Here is a 15,960-nt window from a genome sequence, read left to right as displayed (position 1 = left end):
TTTTGTGAGGTTAAAGAAAATGAATTTAGAATACTGTTGTGAAATACTGATTGTTTTTTATTTTATGATCATTGGGTGCTTCTTCTTTTTCTTTTTTTCTTTTTGTTGGCATTATTGATTTTATTGCAAAACGTGTATATTGTTACTTTTATATTTTTGTAATAAAAGGACTAAAGTCTCTCTCTCTCTCTCTCTCTCTCCGCATCTCTCTCTCTCTCTCCGCATCTCTCTCTCTCTCTCTCCGCATCTCTCTCTCTCTCTCTCTCCGCATCTCTCTCTCTCTCTCTCCCTGCATCTCTCTCTCTCTCTGAATGTAATAATCTCTGCATTAAATTAACTTTTGATCTGATTTACTATACTTCCCATTGTATTTTGCAATCAGTATGTCATTGGTTCGGTGTGATTTTCACAGGTTCATAAACCTTTGTTTATAATGAAATATGTTTTGATGTCTGCTTCTCTTCAGTTCTGGTTACACTGCAAGTTATTTTCACTCTTTGTATTAACATTGTTGAGATTAGCATGTGTCTTGTGCCCTCTCCACAAAATAAAATAAAAATGTGCAAACACGTTTTCATGTCCCTCAGCCCAAAAATTCAATCTTGTGAAAATTTCTACTTCCACAATATATGAGCAAATATGCGATCCTTAAGAAGTGACATATAGTTAACTGGAACGGCACTCTTCGACGTCATGACGTCGACTGATATGCCTCCACCCACATTATTAAATCATTGTACCAAGTTTGATTTAAATCCATTCAGCTGTTCTCAAATTATCACATTCCTACCTGACATGACCTCTGACCTTTGACCGCTCGACCCCAACTTTTAATCAGTTCATGTTTACATCATTATACATACCTGTACCAAGTTTTAATTTAAATCCCTTCAGCTGTTCACAAGTTATCATATTTTTACCTGACATGACCTCTGACCTTTTGACCTTGGTACCCCAAAATCGAATCATTTAATCTTTACATCATTATACATACCTGTACCCAGTTTGAATAAGATCACTTCAGCCATTCTCAAAGTGTAGACCTATTACAGACTTTGACCTTTGCCCCAAAGTCTAATGAGCTTATCTTTACATCATTATACATACCTGTACCAAGTTTGAATTGGATCACTTCAGGCATTCTCAAGTTATAGACATATTACAAACTTTGACCTTTGACCTCTTGACCCCAAAATCGAATTGGTTCATCTTTACATCATCTTATTATAATAGAGCAAACGTATTTGGTTCACTATGTATGTATGTATGTTTATATGCGACGAAAACGTCTTATTCTTCTTCAAATAAAATTACCACCCTCTTAATTAACCCTCTTAATTAACCCTCTTAATTGCGTTAAGACTGCTGAGACTCCTCAGACCTTTGACAACCCCATAATTCCCCCAAGACCCTTCAGACCACCAAGACCCCTGAAGACCCAAAACATCCCGAAGACCCAAAACACCCCGAAGACCCAAAACACCCCGAGGATCCAAAACACCCCAAAGACCCAAAATACCCTTCAAGGCCCTGAGGCTCAAAAAGATCCTGAATACCCGAAGACCCAAAGACCCAAAAGACCCAAAATACCCCGAAGACCCAAAACACCCCGAAGACCCAAAACACCCCGAAGACCCAAAACACCCCGAAGACCCCAAACACCCCGAAGACCCAAAACACCCCGAAGACCCAAAACGCCCCGAAGATCCAAAACGCCCCGAAGACCCAAAACACCCCGAAGACCCAAAACACCCCGAAGACCCAAAACGCCCCGAAGATCCAAAACGCCCCGAAGACCCAAAACACCCCGAAGACCCAAAACGCCCCGAAGACCCAAAACGCCCCGAAGACCCAAAACACCCCGAAGACCCAAAACACCCCGAAGACCCAAAACACCCCGAAGACCCAAAACACCCCGAAGACCCAAAACACCCCGAAGACCCAAAACGCCCTGAAGATCCAAAACGCCCCGAAGACCCAAAACGCCCCGAAGACCCAAAACGCCCCGAAGACCCAAAACACCCCGAAGACCCAAAACGCCCGAAGACCCAAAACACCCCTCTAGGCCCTGAGGCTCAAAAAGACCCTGAATACCCAAAGACCCAAAATACCCCGAAGACCCAAAACAACCCAAAACACCCAGAAGACCCACAAACACCCAGAAGACCCAAAACACCCCGAAGACCCAAAACACCCCGAAGACCCAAAACACCCCGAAGACCCAAAACACCCCGAAGACCCAAAACACCCCGAACACCCAAAACACCCCGAAGACCCAAAAAGCCCCTGATGACCCCGCAGACCCAAAAGCCTCTGAAGACACCAAATACCCAAAACACCCCGAAGACCCAAAACGCCCCGAAGACCCCAAAACACCCCGAAGACCCAAAACACCCTGAAGACCCAAAACACCCCAAAGACCCAAAATACCCTTCAAGGCCCTGAGGCTCAAAAAGACCCTGAATACCCAAAATACCCCGAAGACCCAAAACAACCCGAAGACCAAAACACCCCGAAGACCCAAAAAACCCCAAAGACCCAAATCACACAGAAGACCCAAAACACCCTGAAGACCCAAAACACCCCAAAGACCCAAATCACCCAGAAGACCCAAAACACCCCACAGAACCAAAACACCCCGAAGACCCAAAACACCCCAAAGACCCAAAACACCCTGAAGACCCAAAAAGCCCCTGAAGACCCCACAGACCCAAAAGCCTCTGAAGACACCAAATACCCAAAACCCCCAGAAAACCCAAAACACCCCAAAGACCCAAAACACCCCGAAGTCCCAAAACACCCCGAACACCCAAAACACCCGGAACACCCAAAACACCCCGAAGACCCAAAAGCCTCCGGAGACCCAAAACGCCCCGAAGACCCAAAACGCCCCGAAGACCCAAAACGCCCCGAAGACTCAAAACGCCCCGAAGACCCAAAACGCCCCGAAGACCCAAACCGCCCCGAAGACCCTAAACACCCCGAAGACCCAAAACACCCTGAAGACCCAAAACACCCCGAAGACCCAAAACACCCAGAAGACCCAAAACACCCCGAAGACCCAAAACACCCCGAAGACCCAAAACACCCCGAAGGCCCAAAAGACCCCGAAGACCAAAAAGACCCCGAAGACCAAAAAGACCCCGAAGACCAAAAAGACCCCGAAGACCCAAAAAACCCCGAAGACCCAAAACGCCCCCGAAGACCCCACAGACCCAAAAGCCTCTGAAGATACCAAAGACCCAAAAGACCCTGAAGACCCAAAAACACCTCAAAGACCCAAAATACCCTTAAAGGCCCAGATGATCCAAAAGACCCTGAAGACCCAAAAGACACCGAAATGGTCAAAGATGCCCACCCCTCTGAAATGACGTGTGGTGAGGCGCGCGGAGCCGAGTCACGCTAGTTCTACATAACTACCAAGTTTGGTCAGAATCCCATCACTGGTTCACAAGTTATCACGGTACAGGATTTTTACCTAACATGACCTCTGACCTTTGGCATTTGACCTCGTGCCCCCAAAATCTAATCGGTTTATATTTACCTCATTATACATACCTGCACCAAGTTTGACTAAGATACCCTCAGCCGTTCTCAAGTTATCGTGGTAAAGAAAACCTATCATGGACGGACGGACAGCTGGACGGTCAACCTGAAAACATAATGCCTCCGGCGACTTCGTCGGCTGAGGTGTAAAAAGCAAGCTACTACAAAGCAACTGTGTCGACACGTAATTCAGTGTACCATGGACAAGATGATTTGTACGATAGCCAAAGTAGGATGGGAAAAACTGGTGCGGGTAAGAGAAATAAGCCTTTTGTGAAAGTATTCACAGGAGGAAAATATAACAGAAGCAGCAGAGATTGAAGCGCAATCCTTTTATGAAATTCCCTTCCAGTTGTCTTGTGTGAACAACCAGATCCTGCAACATTGAGACCGCTCTCTAACCAACCATAGCCACAGAGATATATCGACCTTGACAAGAACATGGTCATCGGAGTCGAGAGGGGCAGAGGAGGAACAAGAGTAGATGAATGGAAAGTTTGTCATTACTAAGTCCAGAAATATGTCACATTGCATTAGACACAGGGAATTGCAGGAGGAGTTGGCAGCAATGATGAGACTGGTAGTTGCAGAGCCTGTTATTCTTGATTCTCCTCTGTGTGGTCTCTTCAGCTTGGCCTTCACTTTAGGCCACATCCTATCTGCTTGGAAAATAACTGTCATCACATCCATATGCAGTACAACAAGGGTGCAAAAACAGATCTACATTACCATAGGGCCAGTGAGCTTAGATTCAATCATAAGCAATTAGTGATTGAATCCATCATGCATCTGACATCGTCTTTGTTCTGATATGAACGGTCTGATCTCAGATCATCAGTTTGGATTTAATTCTGGCCGCCCAGCTTTGTATTTACTGCTGCTATTCTCTCAGCAATGGATGGAGGCCTCAAATCATAAACAAGAGGTCAAGGCTGTGTATCTGGACATATTATGGGAATTCTACAATGTCTGACACTGTGCTCTATTTTCCAACCATTGTCTTTGGTATTCAAGGCCAACTTCGTTCCTGGCTCACTGGCTTCCTCCATTCACACAGTCGGTGCATAATCTTCGATGGTGTGATTCACTCTCCTTTCCCATTGGATGCTGGAGTGCTAAATGGCAATTTTGGGTCCAGTTTTGTTCCTCACATACATAAATGACTGCTCCAATGCCCTTAAAACCCCTTCTCTTCTTTGCAGATGATTCTACATTATGCCTTATGCTACACCCATTCAAAAGAGGCCAGGAGCAGCTGCTCTTGCTTCTCTTGCCCCCCACCCCTCCACCCCAAACTTGTTCTTCCACTCTTCCCTCTCTGTTGAGTTAGAAAGGATTATATGCTGGTCTGACACATGGAACATGCCATTTACTCCAGGTAATTCGTTGGAGAAGGTTCATGCACTTGTATTCAGCCACAACCTCCACAACCGTATGTCTAAGCTGGCCTCTAAAATAAGTCTCACGAGGAATGTTAAAATCTGGGTATCCATAATCGAGCCAAGTCCCACCATGGTAAACCTGAACTTTTCCCAGTCTGCAAGGCCTTTAGCATACTGCTGTTCCTCCTGAGAAGGTGTCTCCACGTCACACTTCAGTCATATATGCTGGAAAATACAAAGGTCTGAAACTCAGTGGAATCTCTCACAAAGAAGCAGAAACATGAGGCCTCCTGCTCTGTCATTGCAAAGGTTTTTTCCCCCTTTGTTTTCTATCACCTTTCCTCCCATCTTTGTTTTATGTTTAAGGCTCCAGGCACGGAATATATAGCCCTAATCGAGGCCAGGCCTTAAATAAAAGAGAAGGAACGTGTATGATGAAATATGTATGATGTTTGTTTGCGATGAGATTAAAGCTAGCCCAGTAGCTGATAAGACCAGCAATCCTGACACGGAGAGTCTAAGATGGTTCCGGGCACCACTTTAACGCTCATCATTAAAGTAAGACCCTCTGTGCTTTCAGTAATGCAGCCCTTCCAGGATGCATATGTTCTCAGTCACCCTTCCTTGTTAACCTTCCTAAATTTAGGCTGGCTTCTCACATCCACTTCTATGTTCCTCTTTCCCCCTGGCCCCCTTCGCCCCACTATTTTTGGAACTGCCTTCCTGGAATTTGCTTGCTTGTTGTGTCTAACTGATGCACTCCACTGAAACATGAAACTATCAATTGGTTTCCTTTTCAGCCTTATGTCACTTTGCTCATCAATGAGTCTAGATCTTGAGATCCACTATTCACAAAGGTCCATCATGTCATTGTAAAACTCTACAGACATGCAACTTATCAAAAGGCATAATCAAGTCTAGTGCCTCCTCGTAGTACCAATCGACTCAAGTCTAGCTCCTTGCCCATATACCTCTATGGGTTCCTCACCTTATCCAAAACAAATTGCATTGGTTCTTTTCCCTCCCATACTCCCCACTCATATAACCGTTTTCAACCCCACATCCTCATTCCTCCCAGATCCCACAGATATTTTCAACATTTGTTCACCCACCTCGTATTAAACCTTTTTCTTTTTTTTGCTTTGTTTTGCTCAAATGCAAGTCCTGTTTTTGTCATGTACACAGCATGGCTAGGGCATGCCAAACCCTGGTGTTGGGCTAGTGGCTAGGGTGTCAGCTTAGGATCCTAGGATCCTGGGTTCGAATCCCGGTCGATCGCTGAATTAACGCCAGGGGGGTTGACTCAGCCTGTCATCCTTCCGAGGTCGGCTAATTGAGTACCAGTTCACTGGTAATTCCCTGTTTGTCGTTAAAGGCGGCAAAAAGGGTTGGCGTCAGGAAGGGCATCCGGCCGTAAAACATTGCTTCAAAAAGGGGACCGAAAAACAACAACAACCACGGTTCCCGAAAAAGGCCAACCCCCGCTTGTGGGGGAAAAATGGCCTCTAAAGGTGGTTTTTTTATTTATACAGCAATACCTCGCTTAACGCTGCCCAAAGAATGCTGATTCGTTATAGAGCTCTTTGTCCTGGAGAAGCATTTTTACTAAAAAAAAAATGAAGAAAATCCTTTACAAGCTGCACTCTCCAAATAAACACAGCAGTCGCCTTTATACTATACGCACACGCTCTGAACCAATCAGCCAATTTGCTCCGCCTTCATTTTGCAGCAGGATGAGACTCCTCCCACCTCGTGTCCTGCCACTGCCATGAAGGAGCAGAGTAGGAACAATGGCAATTGTTTCCTTTTATTGACGTTTGGACATATTTTATGTTTTTGTTAATACTTAGTTATTATAATAAACATAGGGGCAATACCCCTGGCACTCACCTGATAGAATAAACAGTATACTGCACCGACTAAAGGTATTTTAAACCAATTTCAATGATTGCTAGAAGACAGGGCAGCATGTAGAATCATACTACAGGAGACGGCGGCAGGGATTTTCGAAGCTCCACACGGTCTCCACGTTTTTCGAAGTTAAGTCTGTTCACAATTGTATTTTGTCGAAACTGTATTTATCTTTCGGTGTGTGAAGTTATTGTGTGCAACTTTGGTTGTTTCTCGGTGTTTATCTTTCATAAATTGATCGTCTGTTTGCCGTGTCGCGAGCAAGGCCTTGTACAGTGTGCACTGTACAACCTTGAGGCTTTGTTTTTCTCTCAGTGGTCCGTCGTTTGTGATCCAATAACTTTCGTTCTCTGTATTCCCAGTCTTTTCACCCATAGCCTACTTCCTTGTGTAAATCTCAACTCAAAAAAAAAAAAAAAAAAAAATTTTTTTTTCCTTCTCTGTTCTCATTCGTTTATTCATTCTTATTCGTTCGTTCGTTCTTCGACCACGTGTTTCTCCCCCATTTCCCCAGATAGTTTTCACTCATTAACCTTCAATGTTTACACTTTCCCCTCAAGTTATGTATTCCGTCATATTTTATAACACCTTTTTCTTCTTCTTCTTTAAAAGGCTGCTTTCGACTTGCTCACCAAATCAATTCATCCCAAAAAAAATATCCATCTCCTATAGTGCCTTTGTTCTACATTCCCTAAACTCTCCTGCACTCCATCCTCCATCCAGCGTCCTTAAACGTATTTTTAACTCGAAGGTCACAAGAAACTCATTTTGCAATAAATGTTCGTTTCCCATAAATCGTACACTTTCAAAAATCCAATCTCACCCCTCCCCTCCAAATCTTCCCCATAACCCCTCCCCTCCAAATCTTCCCCATCACCCCTCCCCTCCAAATCTTCCCCATCACCCATCCCTTTCAAATCTCCCCCCTTGCCCCCTCCCTCCTAAACTACCCCCTCACCCCTCCCCGCCAAGACGCCCCCTCGCCCCTCCCCTCCTAGACTCCTGCCTCACCCCTCCCCTCCAAATCTCCCCCATATCCCATCCCTTTCAAATCCCTCCCCTTGTCCCTTCCCTCCCAAACTCCCCCCTCACCCCTCCCCTTCAAATCTCCCCACCCTCATTGCTTCTCAATTTCCCCCCGCTCACTCCCCCTCCTCAAAGCGTCCTCCCCGCTTCTTCCCCCTTCAAACTCTCACCTCCATCTCCCCCAACCTTCTGCCTCGCTCTTCCCCCTCCTCAAATAACACCTCATTGTGGCTCACCCAATCACCATCAAACCTTTTGTCCGCCCCATCCTTCCCTTTCTCCGAGCTATTCTGAAATCTCTGACACACCTTCAACAGCTCTCCCTACCTCTTCCACCTCTTCCACATCTTACCCTACCCCTCCTCCCCCCTGTTCTGTATCTGATGCTCCCCCTTCCTCTTCATTAACGGTATGGACCTCAAACATCCGGGGCCTTCGTTCAAACTTAACCGATCTCTCCATACAGGTTGCTTCTGTCAAACCAGACGTGATCTGCTTAACAGAAACTTTCCTCCTTTATGATGTCTCTGATTCCATAGTATCTCTCCCGGGCTACTCCCTCCTCCGGTATGATAGACCTGAGCCTCGTCCTGGAGGCGGGGTTGCTATCTTTATCAAAAACTCTCTTCCTCACTCGCCCTGCACTGCACTCTCTCCACCTCACCCCCAGGAATACCTCTGGCTACGGCTTCCCCTTCGCTCCCACCTCTTGTTCATATGTGTGTTGTACCGTCCACCAAACAGTGATGACTCCATCTACATCTCGCTGTCTGATGACATGGACCAACTTCTATCTACTCATCCCAACTCTCTCTTCCTCATATGTGGTGATTTCAACTGTCATCATGCCAGTTGGCTGGGTGTGGGTACCTCTCTCACCAGCCATGGCTCCTCAGCAAAGGACTTCTGCGACTCACTGGGACTGACACAATCTGTCAATTTCCCGACCCGGATCTCAGTCAACGGAACATCTTCTCTTCTGGACTTGGTTATGACTAACTTCCCTGAAAATGTCTGCTGCTCTTCTTCTGCTCCGATCGGAACATCTGATCATGTCCTTGTTAAAGTGGACATCTCTCTGACCATCCTCAGGGAGCCTGCTCAGCGTCGACGAGTCTGGCATTTCACTCAGGCCAACTGGCACGGTCTTCAAGCAGCCATCAATCATCTGGACTGGTCTCCCATCTCTACCACCTCTGACATCAACTCATCCTGGGAATTCTTCCAAAGTAAATTGCTCTCTCTCATGCACAGATTTATCCCATCTCGTCTTCAGTTGTCATACCCTTCCTCCCGTCCATGGTACACGGAATCTTGTGGTGAGGCTGTTGCCCAGAAACAACTTGCCTTCGTCTCCTGGAAAGCAAATCCAACGGAAGGAAATCTCATTTCCTTTCACAAAGCCCGAAACAAGTGTGTGTCCACCCTCAGGAGAGCCAGGAAACAATATCTCTCCGTTCTCAAGACCGAACTCTCTTATCTGTCTCCCTCTTCCAAATCCTGGTGGCGTCTGGTCAAATCCATTTCTGGTGTTTGTTCCCCCTCCATCCCCTCCCTTACCTCAAACGGCTACACAGCTGACTCCGCACGTGAAAAAGCTGAATGCCTCAACTCTGTGTTTGCCTCTAAATCTTGTGTCCCAAACCCATCCCTCTCTGTACCCACCATACCCAGTCGTACCCTGCTGCTCCTGGACTCTGTGTCCTTTCCTCCTGACAAGGTGGAAAAGTTTCTGTCAACCCTCGACTCTGATTCTGCAACTGGACCCGACGGCATCAGCCCACGGGTCCTAAAATCCTGCTCTGCTGCTCTATCTCACCCTCTCTCTGTTCTCTTCACCCTCTCTTTTGCTCAAGGTCAACTGCCATCTGCTTGGAAATCAGCCAACATCACCGCTTTGCACAAAAAAGGTGCAAAAACAGATCCTAGCAACTACAGACCAATCAGCCTTCTCCCAATTATCAGCAAAGTCATGGAATCCATCATTGCTTCTGATATGAAATCTTTCCTCTTCTCCAATGGCTTGATCTCTGATCATCAATTTGGTTTCAGACCAGGTCACTCTACTCTGGACATGCTGCTTCTGCTGTCTCAACATTGGATGGAGGTCCTCAATGCCAAACAGGAAATTAGAGCTGTCTCCCTCGACATATCACGTGCCTTCGACACGGTCTGGCACCCCGCTCTGCTCACCAAACTCTCCTCCTTTGGTATCCATGGAAATCTCCACGCATGGCTGGCGGACTTCCTCTCTAGTCGTCGTCAACGTGTGGCCCTGAATGGGTTTCTCTCATCTCCTCTTCCTGTTCAGGCTGGAGTTCCCCAAGGCAGTGTTCTGGGCCCCGTGCTTTTTCTGGTCTTCATCAATGATCTCTCTGACTCTCTCGAAAATCCTCTCTATCTCTTTGCTGATGACTCCACTCTCTGCCGCTCCATTCCTCTTCCCTCAGATCGGCAGTCTGCTGCCTCCTCACTCTCTGAAGACCTGGACAAAATCACAGACTGGTCAAACAAGTGGAACATGTCTTTCAATCCTGACAAATCTCACACTCTTACTATGTCTCTCCGAAAAGATCGACTGGACAACCCTCCCATCTACTTTCTCAACAATCCTCTCCAAGAAGTTCTGTCGCTCAAGATTTTGGGTCTCACTATCTGCCATGATCTTTCTTGGGAAAACCACATTTCCAAGCTGGCCTCCAAAGCCAGTCGCCGACTGGGCATCCTCCGTCGTGCGAAGTCCTTCCTCGGCACACCTGAGCTCCTCACCACATACAAGGCTTTCATCCGCAGCTCAATGGAATACTGTTCTCCCCTATGGGCCGGTGCTCCTGCCTCACACCTAGCTCGGCTTCACGCTGTTGAAACCAAAGCTTTCAGAATTATTGGAATCTCCCGCGATGAAGCTATCTCTGAGGGCCTTTCACTCACTCACCGCAGGCAGGTAGGTGGTCTTTCTGTCTTCTACCGACTCCTCTCCGGCCTTGCACCCCCAGCTCTCTCTGTGCTCTGTCCCCCAAATATTCCTACAGGTCGCACAAGATCTGCCAGCAACCCTCTGATGGTTAAACTGCCGAAATCTCGGCTCTCTGCTCACCTTCACTCTTTCATTCCTCTTTTCTCCCGCCTCTGGAACAAACTCCCTCACTCCCTTCAATCCCACTCCTCCCTCCAGGTCTTTAAAACAGCTGTTCACCACCATCTCTTATCTTCCCCCATCCAAAACCTTGATCTTTTCTACCCCCGCTAATTCACCCCAGATCCACCTTGTTTGAAATTCCAACTTCTTTCCTGGAAGTCCTGGCAGTGTCAATATGTTTTATACCTCTCCCACTGCCCCCTTCCCACGCCCCCCCCCCCCCCCCCAAAGCCCTCGCCCTCTCTCAGATCTCTCGATGTCTCCATGTCTCTCGGTCCCTGCTCTCAAATGTTGTGTTTGTGTCCTTCCCCCTCTCTCCCCATCTTGTCTACCGCTCCCTATGTTATATGTTTTATGTGTCGGTTTGTCTTTCTGTGTGATTAATGTTCGCTCTTTCACGAGCCTCGATATTGTATACAAAAAAAAAAAAAAAAAAATACTAACATAATCATAAGACTTTAAACAAACAAACAAAAATTACTTATTTTGGGGGGCAACCCCCCACCCCGTATATCTCCTCATGCCCCAATTTTTCTATTGCCTTGAACAAACATTGGTACCTCACGGGTGATTAAGGTTGTGGTGACGTTTCATTGAAATCGTGTGTGTAGTTTCAGAGCAAAAAGCAAATACTTACTTTGGGGAGGACAGGGGGGCAACATGCCCTCTCCCCCCGCCCCCATAGACCGCCTTGGACCCCGATTTTTAAAATGGCAGCACAAACGTTGGAACATCACTGCTGATGAACAGAACGTTGTGGTCAAGTTTCATCGGAATTGTATGTGCATTTTCTTAAATGAATGAATGAATGATCGTTTTAAGGCCATTTTCCCTGCTAGAGCGGGGGTTAGCCTTGCGGGCCCCATGACAATCATGGTTCCCTGTTTGAGGCAATGTTTTTATGGCCGGATGCCCTTCCTGACGCCAACCCTTGGTCACGCTCTTACGATGCGCAGGGATACGGTGTACCTATTCTAAATCGGGGTACACACCGTGATCATTCATCCCAGCAAGCTGGTACTCAATTTGCCGACTTCGGAAGGATGACAGGCTGAGTCAACCCCCCTGGCGTTAATTCAGCGATCGACCTGAATTCGAACCCAGGATCCTAGGATCCCAAGCCGGCACCCTAACCACTAAGCCAACACCAGGATAAGAAAAAAGCAAATACCTATTTTGGAGGGCACCCCCCCTCCCCCCCCCCCCCCCCCCAGTAGACCCCTCATGGCCCGATTTTTCTTTTTAAGGCCGTGAACAAACTTTGGTACAACACGGGTGATGAAGGTTGTGGTCAAGTTTAATCAGAATTGCGTGTGTAGATTCTGAGAATAAAGCAAATACCTATCCTATTTTGGAGGGTCAAACCTGGATCCATTTTGACCCCCGGTAGACCCCCTTAGCCACAAAATTTTTTTTAATGCCGTGAACAAACTTTTGTCACAACACAACACATATCATTTGTGCCAAATTTGGTCACAATCCCATCAGCGGTTTCGGAGAAGAAGTTTCAAGTGTTTACAGACGGACGGACGTCGCGCCATCGCATAAGCTTCCCTGAACTTCGTTCCAGGTGAGCTAAAAATTATTATTTTCATTTATAAAATAATGTTTACTATGTTTCTGTACTTTTATTAGCGCTATTACTGATACCCCTATGAAGCCCTCAAATACCGCTCATGTGTAAGATACAACACTGAATGCAACGCAAGGTATTACTGTTCTTGCTTTAACCATCGTATGCTTTTTTTTTTCAGGAGCTGGAGCTCCAGCGGAGGGTTCAGGATGAGAAGAGGCAAAGAGAATTGGTAGATGAAGAGCTCAGGCATGTAACAGGGACTGGATTTCGGGGAGATGCCTTCTTGAGGTTGCGCCTCAGCGACCGACCTAATTCTCAGGTTAGGATTGGTTTCCTTGGTGTCTTCACCATGCAGATCTTCTCGCATCCTGACCATGATTACCTTGGCATAATCACTTTTTGATTCCATTTAACACAGTTCTTGTCACTGCAAAACTCTGAATGAGATCGTTTCCATATAAAGGGTCTTAATTGAGGTTTTTAGAAATGTGGTGGAACGTTGTCTTGTAGGCACGACCTTTGACCCGTTACTTACCCTCTCTGCGACCGGATCTTGACCTGCGGTCTCATGTGGAGGCAGCGGGACATGCCCCTTGCAAACATGTCACTCTAACCTCCACTTCCTGTCGAGGACAACTTACGAAGATGGGAGGTCGAGTGAAAACGTGGCGGCGGCGGTGGTTTGTGTTCGACAGGAAGCGACGCACATTGTGTTATTATGCAGGTATGATGAATACATCTGTTAGAAACATCACAGGTGTTTAGTGTGTTTTATCGGGCTGTTTAGGGTTGCAAAATGGTGAGACATGCACAGGAAGTGAGCAGAAGAAAGGACAGGTTAAGATTAATAAAAAATGTATATTTTGAAGGCTGGGTGTAATTCACAGGTATAAGAGGGGGAAGGGGAAGGTAAAAGGGTTGGGAAAAACAGATAGATGGTATAATATCATTTATTTTCCCCTTCTTACTTAATAATTGTCACTCACACTTTGTTTACCTGTACAATGACCTTCTCCTTTTTACACTTTCTCCCACAGACAAACATGAAACCAAACTGAAAGGAATTATTTATTTTCAAGCAATTCAGGAAGTTTATTATGATCATCTGAGAAATGCTAACAAGGTAACTTGTCATAACCATCACCTATTGCTTAGCTTCGTAAAATATATGTTGGTTATGTTCTGGCACCATCATTATCATGCTGCTGCTGAGTTGATTTATTACTGCATTTATGCTCTGTCTCTGTGTATTCTCTCATCTTTATCTCTCATTCACCCTGACAGTGGAGTTTTCTTCCCTTCGCTAAGACAGCTGTACGTACGGAATGTAAACCCAGCCCCTTTGCCCAAGCTGTGTACCTATGATAACTCCCCTACTCTTATTCTTTCCACTTGACACTGTTGTGAACTTGTAACCTTGCACCCCTCCCTCTAACCTAAGATGAATGCAAACAATATGCTCTACCATCACCTTGTTTCTAACAGCAACACCAACCTTGAGTTTGAAAGCATCACTAAATCTTAACCTAAAAATTGCTTTAACTTGCAGCCTTGATCCTAATTCTCCTCTTTTTTTGTTTTCTCCTGTTCCCAAGAGCCCAAACCCGGCTCTAACGTTCTGTGTCAAGACCCGCAACAGAACCTTCTACCTGGTTGCTCCAACTCCTGAGTCGATGAGACTTTGGATGGACGTGGTTGTGACTGGAGCTGAGGGCAACACCTCTTACCTGTCATGAACTTGCCTTCCCGATTGAATTATACTGCTGATGGTGTTTCAGTGCTCAAGATACAGGATCTTGGTTTTGATGTTTTCTTTTTTGTATACAAAATGTAGGCTTCTGGAAGAATGAAATTACGGAGGGTAGAAGGCACCGCACGGACAGTGGGGGCAGTGGACACCATGTGGTCACAAAAAGGGAATGAATAAATGAGGAGAAGGAAGGAAATGTAGCAGCCTGCAAGTAGATATGGAGTTATAATTGAGGATAGCAAAAATCATGGGTGTGGGTGGAGGATGACCTGAGGTGGTAGTGTCCTGTCAACTTCAGTCCCTCAAGAGAGGAGTGGAATTGAACAGACTGAGGAAGGATGTTCTACAAGCAAGAAAAAAGAAAAACAAAGTAGTTGAGGTGAGCACAGCCTGGATTTTCTTTCACAAGGAGGAAGTTGTGTGCGACCAGGAGGTGTACCCAGGGAAAGTGGTAGAAAATATAAATGCCACCAACCTGCACACCCTGTTTGTCAGCTTCATTGTGGGAGAGGCCAATGATGTTGACAGCTTTGGATTTCACAGTATCCAGAAGAGACAGGTGTGAAGCTTGGGCACCAGCCCATAGGGAAGAGCAATACTCCATTGATCTACAGACAAAATGTCTTGTAGGCTGTGAGAAGTTCTACAGATTTGCCAAGGAAGGATTTGGCATAACAGGATACCCAGTTTGTGCCTGCCTTTGAGGGCTACCTTTGATGAATGCCTGTCAAGGAGAGGTCATAACTGAGGGCGAGACCCAAAAGCTTGAGAGACTGAACTTTTTCTCGTAATTGATCGCAAATGTTAGACCAGTATTTGATCATCCATTCCAGGTGAACAGAGGGGGAAGCCGCTTCTGCTGGACTGTGTCAGTCGGTTATGTAATTGAGCAGTTTAATGCAGTGCCATCTGGAAAGACGAAAAGTGTGTTTTCCAGAGTTTTGGAGAGAGAGAAATATGTATATGAGGAACATAACTCCACCAAATATGCTGTCTTGGGGCACTTCAGCATGGGAGGGCAGATGAGAGGATTTCATTGAGAGCTATGCACTGACGGTGAATGGAGGAGGTCAGCATGCCAGGAAACAAGGTTTTTTTTTTTTTTGTTTGTTTTTGTATACTGAATCGAGGCTCGTGAAAGAGCTGACATTTACTTCACAAACAAATCAACCAGACAAACAAAATATATAAAAAGAGGGAGCGGAAGACAAGAGAATGGGAAGCACGCAAACACTTGAGAGCACACAACATTTAAGAGCAGGGAGATGTGTGGGACGGAGAGGGCTTGGGGGGAGGAGGTGTGGGAAGGGGGTGGGGGGGTGGCCTTGCATTCCACGTCAGGAAGCTTAGCGAGCAGAGCAGGGTGTCAAACTGTCGAATGCCCAAAATATTTCCATTACCTGACCTCTTGCTTGAGATTCATGACCTCCATCCATTTTTGAGAGAGAAACAGGAGCATATCCAAAGTTATGGTCAGAGATTAGGCTGTTTGAGAAAAGGAAAGGCTTGAATTCAGCTGTAGTGATAGATTCCATTACTTTATTTATAATAAATTGGAATTAATGTAAATGGCTTGGAGTTGAGAAAAATCTGTTTTTGCACCCTTCTGTATTAAAGTGATGCTGCCTGT

At 46.0% G+C, this 15,960-nt stretch overlaps 1 protein-coding gene across 1 annotated transcript in view; it reads left to right on the top strand.

The window, feature by feature from the left end:
* The window catches only part of LOC137433112 (uncharacterized), a 129,552-nt gene extending 115,185 nt beyond the window's left edge, over positions 1-14,367 (top strand). Inside the window, exons 16-20 of the mRNA XM_068125570.2 lie at positions 12,759-12,899; positions 13,091-13,304; positions 13,618-13,703; positions 13,865-13,894; positions 14,176-14,367. Coding sequence (XP_067981671.2) covers positions 12,759-12,899; positions 13,091-13,304; positions 13,618-13,703; positions 13,865-13,894; positions 14,176-14,316 — 612 coding nt within the window. The 3' untranslated portion in view covers positions 14,317-14,367. The remainder of the gene's footprint in view (positions 1-12,758; positions 12,900-13,090; positions 13,305-13,617; positions 13,704-13,864; positions 13,895-14,175) is intronic.
* Positions 14,368-15,960: the final 1,593 nt, after the last annotated feature.

Source organism: Myxine glutinosa, chromosome 1 (assembly GCF_964187855.1).
Source record: "Myxine glutinosa chromosome 1, kmMyxGlut1.1, whole genome shotgun sequence".
In the NCBI taxonomy this organism is placed as follows: domain Eukaryota; kingdom Metazoa; phylum Chordata; class Myxini; order Myxiniformes; family Myxinidae; genus Myxine; species Myxine glutinosa.
Note: the sequence above shows the minus strand (reverse complement) of the source record. Positions and strands in the feature narration are given on the sequence as shown.